Below are 19198 nucleotides of genomic sequence, written 5' to 3'. Positions count from 1 at the left end.
AAGCGCATTTGATCCAAAAAACGCAACATCACTACAAAATATTTCAAAATTTGCCTATAAACTTTGCCAAAATATTTCAAACTACTTTTGTAATACAAATTAACGTTTTTAAACGTTAATAATCGATCAAATTGTAGACGGGGCAATCTGTGTTCAATACAGGAAAGAAAACAAACCAGTGCTGCTTTTCACATCTTGCGCAACTCACAAAAGTGTCCCCAGTTCCGAGTTTGCCTACTTCTTCATTGCACAAAGGAATAACCACAACCAAATTCCAAAGACTGGTGACATCCAGTGGAAGCGGTAGGAACTGAAAACAGGTTCCTATGAAATATCTCTTGGCAAAGAAAATGTAGGGAACAGAGAGGGGCAAAAGAAATCTGAACAGTTAGTCCTCAGGGTTTTGCCCGCTACATAAATTCTGTTATACTCACAGACATGATTCAAACAGTTTTAGAAACTTCAGTGTTTTCTATTAAATTCTATAAATAATATGCATATCTTATATTCTTGGCATGAGTAGCAGGAAGTTGAAATTGGGCACGCTATTTATCCAAAGTGAAAATTCTACCCACTAGCCCCAAGAGGCTTTCCATTGCCTGCTTGTAAATCATTTGTAAATAATTACTTTTGTATTTTCCTGTTATGGTGAATAAAAAGTTGTCTACTGAAAAGATTCAGATATCTTCTCGTAATTATATGATTTGGGTATAAAAATGTAAAATAAATACATTATTAATGTGTTTATTCATGTCCTAAGAAACATTATAAAATATAATAACATAGTGTCTTCAGAAAGTCATCGTACTGCGAGACTTTCCCCCCCCAAAAAATATATTAAATGTCACTGGCCTATTTATTATTAACACACAGGTGTATTGTATTTATCATCATTAGTCATTTAGGTCAACATTGGATCATTCAGAGATCCTCACTGAACTTCTGGAGAGTTTGCTGCACTGAAATTAAAGGGGCTGAATAATTTTGCACGCCCAGTTTTTCAGTTTTTTGAATTGTTAAAAAGGTTTGAAATATCCAATAAATGTCGTTCCACTTCATGATTGTGTCCCACTTGTTGTTGATTCTTCACAAAAAAAATACAGTTTTATATCTTTATGTTTGAAGCCTGAAATGTGGCAAAAGGTCGCAAAGTTCAAGGGGGCCAAATACTTTCGCAAGGCACTGTACCTGGTAAAATAAGGGTTCAATGATTTTAATTAGATTTTAACTATTGGTTGATGGGTAAAAAAACAAAGCAGACATTGAATATCCCTTTGAGCATGGTGAAGTTATTAATTACACTTTGGATGGTGTATCAATACACACAGTCGCTACAAAGATACAGTCATCCTTCTATGTCAAGGCTGTGTTGAGACAATGACTTACCAATGACCCAAGACCAGCTCAGTTAATCCCTACCATTGTGATGCTGAGTTGTCCGAATTCTGCAGCAAATGTACATTATCCCAGGGGCATTGGCAGTAACTTAATTTATGCTCTCCTAACTGCCCTTAATACCTCTGTTGATCCTGCATCTATTGTAGGTCACGTGCCTATGAATCAGAGTTAGCACTGAGGCCGAGTGCCCTAGTAGGAAGTCCACATTATGCAGCTCACCCTGCACTATTGACTCAAATATAAACAACATGAGCATGTCTACCTCATATAAGCTCCCAGTTAAAGCAAAGCAAACGATCAAGCATCCCAGAAAAATATCCCATAATATACCATATGTAGCCTAAGATACAAAGGTTCATGAAGTCAATAACTTGCTAGTAAAATATGACATTCATATTCTGAATTCCTATTCTGACTAGCTTTGAAACTCTCTTAGATAATACCTTGATGATATAGTGGTAGCAATACATGCTTATAACATCTACAGAAAATACAAATGCCAACGGGGGAGGTGTTGCTGTTTATATTCAGAACCACATTCCTGTAACGCTTAGAGAGGATGTCATGTTAAATACTGTTGAGGTAATATGGCTACAGGTTCATCTGCCTCACCTAAAGCGCACCATTCTGGTGGGAAGCTGCTATAGACCACCAAGTGCTAACAGTCAGTAAAAAGATAATACCAAAAAAAAGCATGTTTTCAGTAAATATTTTGTACCATTTTTTGAAATGCAAGAGAAAGGATGTAATGTATTATTCCAGCCCAGTCGCAATTTAGATTTTTGACACTAGATGGCAGCAGTGTATGTGCAACGTTTTAAACTGATCCAATGAATCATTGCACAACTGTGCCTAATTGGTTTATTAATACGTTTTGAAGTTAATTATTGGGCACTCTCCACAAACAATAGCTGGTGTTCTTTCACTGTAATATCTAATGTAAATTGGACAGTGCAGTTAGATTAAGAAGAATGTAGTGTAAGCTTTCTGCCCATATTAGATATGTCTTTGTCCTGGGAGTTTTTGGGGTTACTTACAACCTCATGCTAATCACATTAGCCTACGTTAGCTAAACCATCCCTTGGGGTGCAACACCAATCCTGTAGAGGTTAATTATTTTGTTCATTGGCAAGATAAGAAAACTTTGGCATGACATGCCAGCAACAAAACGGGACACTGCAATCCTAGTATAACTGACCAAATTATGAATACAATACAAAATGAAAACAGTTTTTTTTTTAAATGTTTGCAAATGTAAATAAAAAATACAAAACAGAAATACCTAATTTACATTTTCAGACCCTGCTATTAGACTCTGCTATGAGACTTAGAATTGTGCTCAGGTGCATCCTGTTTCCATTGATCATCCTAAAATACTTCTACAACTTGATTGGAGTCCACCTGTGGTAGATTCAATTGATTGGACATGATTTGTAAAGGCACACCCCTGTCTATATAAGGTCACACAGTTGACAGTGCATGTCAGAGCAAAAACCAAGCTGTGATGTTGAAGGAATTGTCCGTAGAGCTCCGAGACAGGATTGTGTCAAGCCACAGATTTGGGGAAGGGTACCAGAACATTTCTGTACCGTTGAAGGTCCCCAAGAACACAGTGGCCTCCATCATTCTTAAATGGAAGAAGTTTGGAAACACCAGGACTCTTCCTAGAGCTGGCCGTCCGGCCACACTGAGCAATCAGAGGAGAAGGGCCTTAGTCAGGGAAGTGACCAAGAAACTTTAAAGTTTGTCTGTGGAGATGGGAGAACCTTCCAGAAGGACAGCCATCTCTGCAGCACTTCACCAATCAGGCAAGACGGAAGCCACTCCTCAGTAAAAGGCACATGCTAAAATGTACATCCTTCCTAAAACAAATCCATATAGCTCAGCAGAACCATAAATTACTTGGTAATAGGAAATACATTTATTTCCATGACAGCTTTAAAAAGCAATTTTGGGTTGACCGATATTGATATTTAAAAATAGATCTAACTTAAAGTTACCACAGATATCACACAGAGGGATATACCTGGGGCAGACCACAGATATCACACAGAGGGATATACCTGGGGCAGAGGGATATACCTGGGGCGGACCACAGATATCACACAGAGGGATATACCTGGGAGAGACCACAGATATCACACAGAGGGATATACCTGGGACAGAGGGATATACCTGGGGCAGACCACAGATATCACACAGAGGGATATACCTGGGACAGAGGGATATACCTGGGGCAGACCACAGATATCACACAGAGGGATATACCTGGGACAGAGGGATATACCTGGGGCAGACCACAGATATCACACAGAGGGATATACCTGGGACAGAGGGATATACCTGGGGCAGACCACAGATATCACACAGAGGGATATACCTGGGGCAGACCACAGATATCACACAGAGGGATATACCTGGGGCAGACCACAGATGCCATCTGTTTTGTCACTAAAGCACCTTATGCCACCCACCACTGCGACTTGTATGCTCTAGTCGGCTGGCCCTCGCTACATATTCGTCGCCAGACCCACTGGCTCCAGGTCATCTACAAGTCCATGCTAGGTAAAGCTCCACCTTATCTCAGTTCACTGGTCACGATGGCAACACCCATCCGTAGCACGCGCTCCAGCAGGTGTATCTCACTGATCATCCCTAAAGCCAACACCTCATTTGGCTGCCTTTCGTTCCAGTTCTCTGCTGCCTGTGACTGGAACGAATTTCAAAAATCAATGAAGTTGGAGACTTTTATCTCCCTCACCAATTTCAAACATCTGCTATCTGAGCAGTTAACCAATCGCTGCAGCTGTACATAGTCTATCGGTAAATAGCCCACCCATTTTTACCTACCTCATCCCAATACTGTTTTTATTTATTTACTTTTCTGCTCTGCTGCACACCAATATCTCTAACTGTACATGACCATCTGATCATTTATCACTCCAGTGTTAATCTGCAAAATTGTAATCATTCGCCTACCTCCTCATGCCTTTTGCACACACTGTATATCAACTCACCTTTTTTTTCTACTGTGTTATTGACTTGTTAATTGTTTACTCCATGTGTAACTCTGTGTTGTCTGTTCACACTGCTATGCTTTATCTTGGCCAGGTCGCAGTTGCAAATGAGAACTTGTTCTAAACTAGCCTACCTGGTTAAATAAAGGTGAAAAAATGTATATATATATATATATATATCACACAGAGAGATATACCTGGGACAGACCACAGATATCACACAGAGGGATATACCTGGGGCAGACCACAGATATCACACAGAGGGATATACCTGGGGCAGAGGGATATACCTGGGGCAGAGGGATATACCTGGGGCAGAGGGATATACCTGGGGCGGACCACAGATATCACACAGAGGGATATACCTGGGACAGAGGGATATACCTGGGGCGGACCACAGATATCACACAGAGGGATATACCTGGGACAGACCACAGATATCACACAGAGGGATATACCTGGGACAGACCACAGATATCACACAGAGGGATATACCTGGGACAGAGGGATATACCTGGGACAGACCACAGATATCACACAGAGGGATATACCTGGGACAGACCACAGATATCACATAGAGGGATATACCTGGGACAGACCACAGATATCACACAGAGGGATATACCTGGGACAGAGGGATATACCTGGGACAGAGGGATATACCTGGGGCAGAGGGATATACCTGGGACAGAGGGATATACCTGGGACAGACCACAGATATCACACAGAGGGATATACCTGGGACAGAGGGATATACCTGGGACAGAGGGATATACCTGGGGCAGACCACAGATATCACACAGAGGGATATACCTGGGGCAGAGGGATATACCTGGGACAGAGGGATATACCTGGGACAGACCACAGATATCACACAGAGGGATATACCTGGGGCAGAGGGATATACCTGGGACAGAGGGATATACCTGGGGCAGACCACAGCTATCACACAGAGGGATATACCTGGGACAGACCACAGATATCACACAGAGGGATATACCTGGGACAGAGGGATATACCTGGGACAGAGGGATATACCTGGGACAGAGGGATATACCTGGGGCAGACCACAGATATCACACAGAGGGATATACCTGGGACAGAGGGATATACCTGGGACAGACCACAGATATCACACAGAGGGATATTCCTGGGGCAGACCACAGATATCACACAGAGGGATATACCTGGGGCAGACCACAGATATCACACAGAGGGATATACCTGGGGCAGACCACATTCAGTGGATACACTTCATGTCTGATAACCTCATCGTTCAGAAACACAAAACAACAGACAGTACGTGTGTGTGTGTCCGTGTGTGTCCGTGTGTGTGTGCGTGTGTGTCCGTGTGTGTATGTGTGTGTGTGTGTGTATGTGTGTATGTCCGTACGTGTGTGTATGTGTGTATGTCCGTGCATGCGTGTGTCTGGACCGTGTGCTGTAGTAATTATCTGTAGTAGATCCGAACACACTGAGTCATTCTATTGAACTCAGAGACAGGCCTTCACTCCACTGAGCCCTTATCGACTGCCTACTGACAAAGCTGTCAGTGTTTCATAAGACCAGCCTTACAGCTATTATCTTCACTGCTAATCACAAATCGACATCTTAATTACATGTTAATTTCATCTTCTTTAAGTCATGCATTCTTGAGAAAATTAAAGTTACATTTGTCCTAGTTGTAACAAAAGGTATGACATATGTGAGCTATGTGGTGGTGGTAGCGAGCGATCTGAAAATGAACTCTCCAACTGTACTGCCGTCTGGATTAGAGTATCTTCTAAATGTAAATGTCGATGTAACATCGTCTTCTTAAGCTTACGAGCAAATATTAACAAATCGACTTCGACTAAAGACACAATCTGGAGTTTGACTGTACATGTCACCTCCGTGTACGGTGAGATTGCAGTTCAAGGCCCAGGTTGTGGTTCACTAGTCACTGCCTGTATCCCTGTATATGTCCCGATCAGGCAGAGTACGGGACAGCTCAGGAGAGCCGCGAGGACCCCAGCTCCCTGCATTATGTAAAAAACCCGCCGGTAGTGGTGACATTTATCAGATACAAAGAGACCAATGAGAGCCAATACCAACCCGCATCAGCCTGACTCTGGGTGACGGGCAGATCAGACCTCCGTAGCCCGGTTCGGTCTGTCTCTGGGTGACAGGGGGAGATGGGACCTCCGTAGCCCGGTTCTGTCTGTCTCTGGGTGACAGGGGGAGATCGTACCTCCGTAGCCCGGTTCTGTCTGTCTGTCTCTGGGTGACAGGGGGAGATCGGACCTCCGTAGCCCGGTTCTGTCTGTCTCTGGGTAACAGGGGGAGATCGGACCTCCGTAGCCCGTATCAGCCTGACTCTGGGTGACAGGGGGAGATCGGACCTCCGTAGCCCGGTTCTGTCTGTCTGTCTCTGTTTGACAGGGGGAGATCGGACCTCAGTAGCCCGGTTCTGACTGTCTCTGGGTGACATGGGGAGATCGGACCTCCGTAGCCCGCATCAGCCTGACTCTGGGTGATAGGGGGAGATCGGACCTCCGTAGCCCGGTTCTGTCTGTCTCTGGGTAACAGGGGGAGATCGGACCTCCGTAGCCCGGTTCTGTCTGACTCTGGGTGACAGGGGGAGTTCGGACCTCCGTAGCCCGGTTCTGTCTGTCTGTCTCTGGGTGACAGGGGAGATCGGACCTCCGTAGCCCGGTTCTGTCTGTCTCTGGGTGACAGGGGGAGGTCGGACCTCCGTAGCCCGGTTCTGTCTGTCTCTGGGTGACAGGGGGAGTTCGGACCTCCGTAGCCCGGTTCTGTCTGTCTCTCTCTGGGTGACAGAGGGATATCGGACCTCCGTAGCCCGGTTCTGTCTGTCTCTGGGTGACAGGGGGAGATCGGACCTCCGTAGCCCGGTTCTGTCTGTCTCTGGGTGACAGGGGGAGATGGGACCTCCGTAACCTGGTTCTGTCCATCTGTCTCTGGGTGACAGGGGGAGATCGGACCTCCGTAGCCCGGTTCTGTCTGTCTCTGGGTGACAGGGGGAGATGGGACCTCCGTAGCCCGGTTCTGTCTGACTCTGGGTGACAGGGGGAGTTCGGACCTCCGTAGCCCGGTTCTGTCTGTCTGTCTCTGGGTGACAGGGGGAGATCGGAACTCCGTAGCCCGTTTCTGTCTGTCTCTGGGTGACAGGGGGAGATCGGACCTCCGTAGCCCGGTTCTGTCTGTCTCTGGGTGACAGGGGGAGATCGGACCTCCGTAGCCCGGTTCTGTCTGTATCTGGGTGACAGGGGGAGGTCGGACCTCCGTAGCCCGGTTCTGTCTGTCTGTCTCTGGGTGACAGGGGGAGATCGGACCTCCGTAGCCCGGTTCTGTCTGTCTCTGGGTAACAGGGGGAAATCGGACCTCCGTAGCCCGGTTCTGTCTGACTCTGGGTGACAGGGGGAGATCGGCCCTCCGTAGCCCGGTTCTGTCTGTCTCTGGGTGACAGGGGCAGATCAGACCTCCGTAGCCCGGTTCTGTCTGACTCTGGGTGACAGGGGGGAGTTCGGACCTCCGTAGCCCGGTTCTGTCTGTCGGTCTCTGGGTGACAGGGGGAGATCGGACCTCTGTAGCCCGATTCTGTCTGTCTCTGGGTGACAGGGGGAGATCGGACCTCCGTAGCCCGGTTCTGTCTGTCTCTGGGTGACAGGGGGAGATGGGACCTCCGTAGCCCGGTTCTGTCTGTCTGTCTCTGGGTGACAGGGGAGATCGGACCTCCGTAGCCCGGTTCTGTCTGTCTCTAGGTGACAGGGGGAGATGGGACCTCCGTAGCCCGGTTCTGTCTGTCTCTGGGTGACAGGGGGAGATGGGACCTCCGTAGCCCGGTTCTGTCTGTCTCTGGGTGACAGGGGGAGATCGGACCTCCGTAGCCCGATTCTGTCTGTCTCTGGGTGACAGGGGGAGATCGGACCTCCGTAGCCCGGTTCTGTCCATCTGTCTCTGGGTGACAGGGGGAGATGGGAACTCCGTAGCCCGGTTCTGTCTGTCTCTGGGTGACAGGGGGAGATGGGACCTCCGTAGCCCGGTTCTGTCTGTCTCTGGGTGACAGGGGGAGATCGGACCTCCGTAGCCCGGTTCTGTCTGTCTCTGGGTGACATGGTGGAGAACGGACCTCCGTAGCCCGGTTCTGTCTGTCTCTGGGTGACAGGGGGAGAACAGACATCCGTAGCCCGGTTCTGTCTGTCTCTGGGTGACAGGGGGAGATGGGACCTCCGTAGCCCGGTTCTGTCTGTCTCTGGGTGACAGGGGGAGAACAGACATCCGTAGCCCGGTTCTGTCTGTCTCTGGGTGACAGGGGAGATCGGACCTCCGTAGCCCGGTGCTGTCTGTCTCTGGGTGACAGGGGGAGATGGGACCTCCGTAGCCCGGTTCTGTCTGTCTCTGGGTGACAGGGGGAGATGGGACCTCCGTAGCCCGGTTCTGTCTGTCTCTGGGTGACAGGGGGAGATGGGACCTCCGTAGCCCGGTTCTGTCTGTCTCTGGGTGACAGGGGGAGATCGGACCTCCGTAGCCCGATTCTGTCTGTCTCTGGGTGACAGGGGGAGATCGGACCTCCGTAGCCCGGTGCTGTGTGTCTCTGGGTGACAGGGGGAGATGGGACCTCCGTAGCCCGGTTCTGTCTGTCTCTGGGTGACAGGGGGAGATGGGACCTCCGTAGCCCGGTTCTGTCTGTCTCTGGGTGACAGGGGGAGATCGGACCTCCGTAGCCCGATTCTGTCTGTCTCTGGGTGACAGGGGGAGATCGGACCTCCGTAGCCCGGTGCTGTCTGTCTCTGGGTGACAGGGGAGATCGGACCTCCGTAGCCCGGTTCTGTCTGTCTCTGGGTGACAGGGGCAGATCAGACCTCCGTAGCCCGGTTCTGTCTGTCTGTCTCTGGGTGACAGGGGGAGATCGGACCTCCGTAGCCCGGTTCTGTCTGTCTCTGGGTGACAGGGGGAGATCGGACCTCCGTAGCCCGGTTCTGTCTGTCTCTGGGTGACAGGGGCAGATCAGACCTCCGTAGCCCGGTTCTGTCTGTCTGTCTCTGGGTGACAGGGGGAGATCGGACCTCCGTAGCCCGGTTCTGTCTGACTCTGGGTGACAGGGGGAGATCGGACCTCCGTAGTCCGGTTCTGTCTGTCTCTGGGTGACAGGGGCAGATCAGACCTCCGTAGCCCGGTTCTGTCTGTCTGTCTCTGGGTGACAGGGGGAGATCGGACCTCCGTAGCCCGGTTCTGTCTGTCTGTCTGTCTCTGGGTGACAGGGGGAGATCGGACCTCCGTAGTCCGGTTCTGTCTGTCTCTGGGTGACAGGGGCAGATCAGACCTCCGTAGCCCGGTTCTGTCTGACTCTGGGTGACAAGGGGATTTCGGACCTCCGTAGCCCGGTTCTGTCTGTCTGACTCTGGGTGACAGGGGGAGAACGGACCTCCGTAGCCCGGTTCTGTCTGTCTCTGGGTGACAGGGGCAGATCAGACCTCCGTAGCCCGGTTCTGTCTGACTCTGGGTGACAGGGGGAGTTCGGACCTCCGTAGCCCGGTTCTGTCTGTCTCTGGGTGACCGGGGGAGATCGGACCTCCGTGCCCGGTTATGTCTGTCTCTTGGTGACAGGGGGAGATCGGCCCTCCGTAGCCCGGTTCTGTCTGTCTCTGGGTGACAGGGGGAGATCGGACCTCCGTAGCCCGGTTATGTCTGTCTCTGGGTGACATGGGGGAGAACGTACCTCCGTAGCCCGGTTCTGTCTGTCTCTGGGTGACAGGGGGAGAACAGACATCCGTAGCCCGGTTCTGTCTGTCTCTGGGTGACAGGGGGAGATCGGACCTCCGTAGCCCGGTGCTGTCTGTCTCTGGGTGACAAGGGGAGATCGGACCTCCGTAGCCCGATTCTGTCTGTCTCTGGGTGACAGGGGGAGATCGGACCTCCGTAGCCCGGTTCTGTCTGTCTGTCTCTGGGTGACAGGGGGAGATCGGACCTCCGTAGCCCGGTTCTGTCTGTCTCTGGGTGACAGGGGGAGATCAGACCTCCGTAGCCCGGTTCTGTCTGTCTCTGGGTGTCGGGGGAGATCGGACCTCCGTAGCCCGGTGCTGTCTGTCTCTGGGTGACAGGGGGAGATTGGACCTCCGTAGCCCGGTTCTGTCTGTCTCTGGGTGACAGGGGGAGATCGGACCTCCGTAGCCCGGTGCTGTCTGTCTCTGGGTGACAGGGGGAGATTGGACCTCCGTAGCCCGGTTCTGTCTGTCTCTGGGTGACAGGGGGAGATGGGACCTCCGTAGCCCGGTTCTGTCTGTCTCTGGGTGACAGGGGGAGATGGGAACTCCGTAGCCCGGTTCTGTCTGTCTCTGGGTGACAGGGGGAGATCGGACCTCCTTATCCCGGTTCTGTCCATCTGTCTCTGGGTAACAGGGGGAGATCGGACCTACGTAGCCCGGTGCTGTCTGTCTCTGGGTGACAGGGGGAGATCGGACCTCCGTAGCCCGGTTCTGTCTGTCTGTCTCTGGGTGACAGGGGGAGATCGGACCTCCGTAGCCCGGTTCTGTCTGTCTGTCTCTAGGTGACAGGGGGAGATCGGACCTCCGTAGTCCGGTTCTGTCTGTCTCTGGGTGACAGGGGCAGATCAGTCCTCCGTAGCCCGGTTCTGTCTGACTCTGGGTGACAGGGGGATTTCGGACCTCCGTAGCCCGGTTCTGTCTGTCTGACTCTGGGTGACAGGGGGAGATCGGACCTCCGTAGCCCGGTTCTGTCTGTCTCGGGGTGACAGGGGGAGAGGGGACCTCCGTAGCCCGGTTCTGTCTGTCTCTGGGTGACAGGGGGAGAACAGACATCCGTAGCCCGGTTCTGTCTGTCTCTGGGTGACAGGGGGAGATGGGACCTCCGTAGCCCGGTTCTGTCTGTCTCTGGGTGACAGGGGGAGATCGGACCTCCGTAGCCCGGTGCTGTCTGTCTCTGGGTGACAGGGGGAGATGGGACCTCCGTAGCCCGGTTCTGTCTGTCTCTGGGTGACAGGGGGAGATGGGACCTCCGTAGCCCGGTTCTGTCTGTCTCTGGGTGACAGGGGGAGATGGGACCTCCGTAGCCCGGTTCTGTCTGTCTCTGGGTGACAGGGGGAGATCGGACCTCCGTAGCCCGATTCTGTCTGTCTCTGGGTGACAGGGGGAGATCGGACCTCCGTAGCCCGGTGCTGTGTGTCTCTGGGTGACAGGGGGAGATGGGACCTCCGTAGCCCGGTTCTGTCTGTCTCTGGGTGACAGGGGGAGATGGGACCTCCGTAGCCCGGTTCTGTCTGTCTCTGGGTGACAGGGGGAGATCGGACCTCCGTAGCCCGATTCTGTCTGTCTCTGGGTGACAGGGGGAGATCGGACCTCCGTAGCCCGGTGCTGTCTGTCTCTGGGTGACAGGGGGAGATCGGACCTCCGTAGCCCGGTTCTGTCTGTCTCTGGGTGACAGGGGCAGATCAGACCTCCGTAGCCCGGTTCTGTCTGTCTGTCTCTGGGTGACAGGGGGAGATCGGACCTCCGTAGCCCGGTTCTGTCTGTCTCTGGGTGACAGGGGGAGATCGGACCTCCGTAGCCCGGTTCTGTCTGTCTCTGGGTGACAGGGGCAGATCAGACCTCCGTAGCCCGGTTCTGTCTGTCTGTCTCTGGGTGACAGGGGGAGATCGGACCTCCGTAGCCCGGTTCTGTCTGACTCTGGGTGACAGGGGGAGATCGGACCTCCGTAGTCCGGTTCTGTCTGTCTCTGGGTGACAGGGGCAGATCAGACCTCCGTAGCCCGGTTCTGTCTGTCTGTCTCTGGGTGACAGGGGGAGATCGGACCTCCGTAGCCCGGTTCTGTCTGTCTGTCTGTCTCTGGGTGACAGGGGGAGATCGGACCTCCGTAGTCCGGTTCTGTCTGTCTCTGGGTGACAGGGGCAGATCAGACCTCCGTAGCCCGGTTCTGTCTGACTCTGGGTGACAGGGGATTTCGGACCTCCGTAGCCCGGTTCTGTCTGTCTGACTCTGGGTGACGGGGGAGAACGGACCTCCGTAGCCCGGTTCTGTCTGTCTCTGGGTGACAGGGGCAGATCAGACCTCCGTAGCCCGGTTCTGTCTGACTCTGGGTGACAGGGGGAGTTCGGACCTCCGTAGCCCGGTTCTGTCTGTCTCTGGGTGACCGGGGGAGATCGGACCTCCGTGCCCGGTTATGTCTGTCTCTTGGTGACAGGGGGAGATCGGCCCTCCGTAGCCCGGTTCTGTCTGTCTCTGGGTGACAGGGGGAGATCGGACCTCCGTAGCCCGGTTATGTCTGTCTCTGGGTGACATGGGGGAGAACGTACCTCCGTAGCCCGGTTCTGTCTGTCTCTGGGTGACAGGGGGAGAACAGACATCCGTAGCCCGGTTCTGTCTGTCTCTGGGTGACAGGGGGAGATCGGACCTCCGTAGCCCGGTGCTGTCTGTCTCTGGGTGACAAGGGGAGATCGGACCTCCGTAGCCCGATTCTGTCTGTCTCTGGGTGACAGGGGGAGATCGGACCTCCGTAGCCCGGTTCTGTCTGTCTGTCTCTGGGTGACAGGGGGAGATCGGACCTCCGTAGCCCGGTTCTGTCTGTCTCTGGGTGACAGGGGGAGATCAGACCTCCGTAGCCCGGTTCTGTCTGTCTCTGGGTGTCGGGGGAGATCGGACCTCCGTAGCCCGGTGCTGTCTGTCTCTGGGTGACAGGGGGAGATTGGACCTCCGTAGCCCGGTTCTGTCTGTCTCTGGGTGACAGGGGGAGATCGGACCTCCGTAGCCCGGTGCTGTCTGTCTCTGGGTGACAGGGGGAGATTGGACCTCCGTAGCCCGGTTCTGTCTGTCTCTGGGTGACAGGGGGAGATGGGACCTCCGTAGCCCGGTTCTGTCTGTCTCTGGGTGACAGGGGGAGATGGGAACTCCGTAGCCCGGTTCTGTCTGTCTCTGGGTGACAGGGGGAGATCGGACCTCCTTATCCCGGTTCTGTCCATCTGTCTCTGGGTAACAGGGGGAGATCGGACCTACGTAGCCCGGTGCTGTCTGTCTCTGGGTGACAGGGGGAGATCGGACCTCCGTAGCCCGGTTCTGTCTGTCTGTCTCTGGGTGACAGGGGGAGATCGGACCTCCGTAGCCCGGTTCTGTCTGTCTGTCTCTAGGTGACAGGGGGAGATCGGACCTCCGTAGTCCGGTTCTGTCTGTCTCTGGGTGACAGGGGCAGATCAGTCCTCCGTAGCCCGGTTCTGTCTGACTCTGGGTGACAGGGGGATTTCGGACCTCCGTAGCCGGTTCTGTCTGTCTGACTCTGGGTGACAGGGGGAGATCGGACCTCCGTAGCCCGGTTCTGTCTGTCTCGGGGGTGACAGGGGGAGAGGGGACCTCCGTAGCCCGGTTCTGTCTGTCTCTGGGTGACAGGGGGAGAACAGACATCCGTAGCCCGGTTCTGTCTGTCTCTGGGTGACAGGGGGAGATGGGACCTCCGTAGCCCGGTTCTGTCTGTCTCTGGGTGACAGGGGGAGATCGGACCTCCGTAGTCCGGTTCTGTCTGTCTCTGGGTGACAGGGGGAGATCGGACCTCCGTAGCCCGGTGCTGTCTGTCTCTGGGTGACAGGGGAGATGGGACCTCCGTAGCCCGGTTTCTGTCTGTCTCTGGGTGACAGGGGAGATCGGACCTTCCTAGCCCGGTTCTGTCCATCTGTCTCTGGGTAACAGGGGGAGATCGGACCTACGTAGTCCGGTGCTGTCTGTCTCTGGGTGACAGGGGGAGATGGGAACTCCGTAGCCCGGTGCTGTCTGTCTCTGGGTGACAGGGGGAGATTGGACCTCCGTAGCCCGGTTCTGTCTGTCTCTGGGTGACAGGGGGAGATCGGACCTCCGTAGCCCGGTGCTGTCTGTCTCTGGGTGACAGGGGGAGATTGGACCTCCGTAGCCCGGTTCTGTCTGTCTCTGGGTGACAGGGGGAGATGGGACCTCCGTAGCCCGGTTCTGTCTGTCTCTGGGTGACAGGGGGAGATGGGACCTCCGTAGCCCGGTTCTGTCTGTCTCTGGGTGACAGGGGGAGATCGGACCTCCTTATCCCGGTTCTGTCCATCTGTCTCTGGGTAACAGGGGGAGATCGGACCTACGTAGCCCGGTGCTGTCTGTCTCTGGGTGACAGGGGGAGATCGGACCTCCGTAGCCCGGTTCTGTCTGTCTGTCTCTGGGTGACAGGGGGAGATCGGACCTCCGTAGCCCGGTTCTGTCTGTCTGTCTCTAGGTGACAGGGGGAGATCGGACCTCCGTAGTCCGGTTCTGTCTGTCTCTGGGTGACAGGGGCAGATCAGTCCTCCGTAGCCCGGTTCTGTCTGACTCTGGGTGACAGGGGGATTTCGGACCTCCGTAGCCCGGTTCTGTCTGTCTGACTCTGGGTGACAGGGGGAGATCGGACCTCCGTAGCCCGGTTCTGTCTGTCTCGGGGTGACAGGGGGAGAGGGGACCTCCGTAGCCCGGTTCTGTCTGTCTCTGGGTGACAGGGGGAGAACAGACATCCGTAGCCCGGTTCTGTCTGTCTCTGGGTGACAGGGGGAGATGGGACCTCCGTAGCCCGGTTTCTGTCTGTCTCTGGGTGACAGGGGAGATCGGACCTCCGTAGTCCGGTTCTGTCTGTCTCTGGGTGACAGGGGGAGATCGGACCTCCGTAGCCCGGTGCTGTCTGTCTCTGGGTGACAGGGGGAGATGGGACCTCCGTAGCCCGGTTCTGTCTGTCTCTGGGTGACAGGGGGAGATCGGACCTTCCTAGCCCGTTCTGTCCATCTGTCTCTGGGTAAAGGGGGAGATCGGACCTACGTAGTCCGGTGCTGTCTGTCTCTGGGTGACAGGGGGAGATGGAACTCCGTAGCCCGGTTCTGTCTGTCTCTGGGTGACATGGGGAGATGGGACCTCCGTAGCCCGGTTCTGTCTGTCTCTGTGTGACAGGGGGAGATGGGACCTCCGTAGCCCGGTTCTGTCTGTCTCTGGGTGACAGGGGGAGATGGGACCTCCGTAGCCGGTTCTGTCTGTCTCTCTGGGTGACAAGGGGAGATCGGACCTCCGTAGCCAGATTCTGTCTGTCTCTGGGTGACAGGGGGAGATCAGACCTCCGTAGCCCGGTTCTGTCTGTCTGTCTCTGTGTGACAGGGGGAGATCGGACCTCCGTAGCCCGGTTCTGTCTGTCTGTCTCTAGGTGACAGGGGGAGATCGGACCTCCGTAGTCCGGTTCTGTCTGTCTCTGGGTGACAGGGGCAGATCAGACCTCCGTAGCCCGGTTCTGTCTGACTCTGGGTGACAGGGGGATTTCGGACCTCCGTAGCCCGGTTCTGTCTGTCTGACTCTGGGTGACAGGGGGAGATCGGACCTCCGTAGCCGGTTCTGTCTGTCTCTGGGTGACAGGGGCAGATCAGACCTCCGTAGCCCGGTTCTGTCTGACTCTGGGTGACAGGGGAGTTCGGACCTCCGTAGCCCGGTTCTGTCTGTATCTGGGTGACAGGGGGAGATCAGGACCTCCGTAGCCCGGTTCTGTCTGTCTCTGGGTGACAGGGGGAGATCGGACCTCCGTAGCCCGGTTCTGTCTGTCTCTTGGTGACAGGGGGAGATCGGCCCTCCGTAGCCCGGTTCTGTCTGTCTCTGGGTGACAGGGGGAGATCGGACCTCCGTAGCCCGGTTATGTCTGTCTCTTGGTGACAGGGGGAGATCGGCCCTCCGTAGCCCGGTTCTGTCTGTCTCTGGGTGACAGGGGGAGAACAGACATCCGTAGCCCGGTTCTGTCTGTCTCTGGGTGACAGGGGGAGATCGGACCTCCGTAGCCCGGTGCTGTCTGTCTCTGGGTGACAGGGGGAGATGGGACCTCCGTAGCCCGGTTCTGTCTGTCTCTGGTTGACAGGGGGAGATGGGACTCCGTAGCCCGGTTCTGTCTGTCTCTGGTGACAGGGGGAGATCGGACCTCCGTAGCCCGATTCTGTCTGTCTCTGGGTGACAGGGGGAGATCGGACCTCCGTAGCCTGGTGCTGTCTGTCTCTGGGTGACAGGGGGAGATGGGACCTCCGTAGCCCGGTTCTGTCTGTCTCTGGGTGACAGGGGGAGATCGGACCTCCGTAGCCCGGTTCTGTCTGTCTCTGGGTGACAGGGGGAGATCGGACCTCCGTAGCCCGGTTCTGTCTGTCTCTGGGTGACAGGGGGAGATCGGACCTCCGTAGCCCGGTTCTGTCTGTCTCTGGGTGACAGGGGGAGATCGGACCTCCGTAGCCCGGTTCTGTCTGTCTCTGGGTGACAGGGGGAGATCGGACCTCCGTAGCCCGGTTCTGTCTGTCTGTCTCTGGGTGACAGGGGGAGATCGGACCTCCGTAGCCCGGTTCTGTCTGTCTCTGGGTGACAGGGGGAGATCGGACCTCCGTAGCCCGGTTCTGTCTGTCTCTGGGTGACAGGGGGAGATGGGACCTCCGTAGCCCGGTTCTGTCTGTCTCTGGGTGACAGGGGGAGAACGGACCTCCGTAGCCCGGTTCTGTCTGTCTCTGGGTGACAGGGGGAGATGGGACCTCCGTAGCCCGGTTCTGTCTGTCTCTGGGTGACAGGGGGAGATCGGACCTCCGTAGCCCGGTTCTGTCTGTCTCTGGGTGACAGGGGAGATCGGACCTCCGTAGCCCGGTTCTGTGTCTGTCTCTGGGTGACAGGGGGAGATCGGACCTCCGTAGCCCGGTTCTGTCTGTCTGTCTGTCTCTGGGTGACAGGGGGAGATCGGACCTCCGTAGCCCGGTTCTGTCTGTCTCTGGGTGACAGGGGGAGATCGGACCTCCGTAGCCCGGTTCTGTCTGTCTCTGGGTGACAGGGGGAGATCGGACCTCCGTAGCCCGGTTCTGTCTGTCTCTGGGTGACAGGGGAGATCGGACCTCCGTAGCCGGTTCTGTCTGTCTCTGGGTGACAGGGGGAGATCGGACCTCCGTAGCCCGGTTCTGTCTGTCTCTGGGTGACAGGGGGAGATCGGACCTCCGTAGCCCGGTTCTGTCTGTCTCTGGGTGACGGGGAGATCGGACCTCCGTAGCCCGGTTCTGTCTGTCTCTTGGTGACAGGGGGAGATCGGCCCTCCGTAGCCCGGTTCTGTCTGTCTCTGGGTGACAGGGGGAGATCGGACCTCCGTAGCCCGGTTCTGTCTGTCTCTGGGTGACAGGGGGAGATCGGACCTCCGTAGCCCGGTTCTGTCTGTCTCTGGGTGACAGGGGGAGATCGGACCTCCGTAGCCCGGTTCTGTCTGTCTCTGGGTGACAGGGGGAGATCGGACCTCCGTAGCCCGGTTCTGTCTGTCTCTGGGTGACAGGGGAGATCGGACCTCCGTAGCCCGTTCTGTCTGTCTCTGGTGACAGGGGGAGGGGGACAGGGGGATCGGACTCCGTAGCCCGGTTCTGTCTGTCTGTTCTGGGTGACAGGGGGAGATCGGACCTCCGTAGCCCGGTTCTGTCTGTCTCTGGGTGACAGGGGGAGATCGGACCTCCGTAGCCCGGTTCTGTCTGTCTCTGGGTGACAGGGGGAGATCGGACCTCCGTAGCCCGGTTCTGTCTGTCTCTGGGTGACAGGGGGAGATCGGACCTCCGTAGCCCGGTTCTGTCTGTCTCTGGGGTGACAGGGGGAGATCGGACCTCCGTAGCCCGGTTCTGTCTGTCTCTCTGGGTGACAGGGGGAGATCGGACCTCCGTAGCCCGGTTCTGTCTGTCTCTGGGTGACAGGGGGAGATCGGACCTCCGTAGCCCGGTTCTGTCTGTCTCTGGGTGACAGGGGGGAGATGGACCTCCGTAGCCCGGTTCTGTCTGTCTCTGGGTGACAGGGGGAGATCGGACCTCCGTAGCCCGGTTCTGTCTGTCTCTGGGTGACAGGGGGAGATCGGACCTCCGTAGCCCGGTTCTGTCTGTCTCTGGGTGACAGGGGGAGATCGGACCTCCGTAGCCCGGTTCTGTCTGTCTCTGGGTGACAGGGGGAGATCGGACCTCCGTAGCCCGGTTCTGTCTGTCTCTGGGTGACAGGGGGAGATCGGACCTCCGTAGCCCGGTTTGTCGTCTGTCTCTGGGTGACAGGGGGAGATCGGACCTCCGTAGCCCGGTTCTGTCTGTCTCTGGGTGACAGGGGGAGATCGGACCTCCGTAGCCGGTTCTGTCTGTCTCTGGGTGACAGGGGGAGATCGGACCTCCGTAGCCCGGTTCTGTCTGTCTCTGGGTGACAGGGGGAGATCGGACCTCCGTAGCCCGGTTCTGTCTGTCTCTGGGTGACAGGGGGAGATCGGACCTCCGTAGCCCGGTTCTGTCTGTCTCTGGGTGACAGGGGGAGATCGGACCTCCGTAGCCCGTTCTGTCTGTCTCTGGGTGACAGGGGGAGATCGGACCTCCGTAGCCCGGTTCTGTGTCTGTCTCTGGGTGACAGGGGGAGATCGGACCTCCGTAGCCCGGTTCTTCTGTCTGTCTCTGGGTGACAGGGGGAGATCGGACCTCCGTAGCCCGGTTCTGTCTGTCTCTGGGTGACAGGGGGAGATCGGACCTCCGTAGCCCGGTTCTGTCTGTCTCTGGGTGACAGGGGGAGATCGGACCTCCGTAGCCCGGTTCTGTCTGTCTCTGGGTGACAGGGGAGATCGGACCTCCGTAGCCCGGTTCTGTCTGTCTCTGGGTGACAGGGGGAGATCGGACCTCCGTAGCCCGGTTCTGTCTGTCTCTGGGTGACAGGGGGAGATCGGACCTCCGTAGCCCGGTCTGTCTGTCTCTGGGTGACAGGGGGAGATCGGACCTCCGTAGCCCGGTTCTGTCTGTCTCT

General features: G+C 55.4%; 1 protein-coding gene across 1 annotated transcript in view; it reads right to left on the bottom strand.

The window, feature by feature from the left end:
* Positions 1 to 3443: 3443 nt before the first annotated feature.
* LOC116354707 (Down syndrome cell adhesion molecule-like protein 1 homolog) overlaps positions 3444 to 19198 on the bottom strand; it is a 178526-nt gene continuing 162771 nt past the window's right edge. The window contains exons 8-14 of the mRNA XM_031795285.1: positions 5323 to 5378; positions 5079 to 5116; positions 4911 to 4929; positions 4744 to 4799; positions 3742 to 3778; positions 3611 to 3629; positions 3444 to 3517 (exon numbers count right to left, since the gene is read on the bottom strand). Of these exons, the coding sequence (XP_031651145.1) occupies positions 3444 to 3517; positions 3611 to 3629; positions 3742 to 3778; positions 4744 to 4799; positions 4911 to 4929; positions 5079 to 5116; positions 5323 to 5378 (299 nt within the window). The remainder of the gene's footprint in view (positions 3518 to 3610; positions 3630 to 3741; positions 3779 to 4743; positions 4800 to 4910; positions 4930 to 5078; positions 5117 to 5322; positions 5379 to 19198) is intronic.

This window comes from Oncorhynchus kisutch, linkage group LG18 (genome assembly GCF_002021735.2).
Source record: "Oncorhynchus kisutch isolate 150728-3 linkage group LG18, Okis_V2, whole genome shotgun sequence".
NCBI classification, from domain to species: Eukaryota; Metazoa; Chordata; class Actinopteri; order Salmoniformes; family Salmonidae; genus Oncorhynchus; species Oncorhynchus kisutch.
This window is presented reverse-complemented; position numbering and strand designations above follow the sequence as displayed.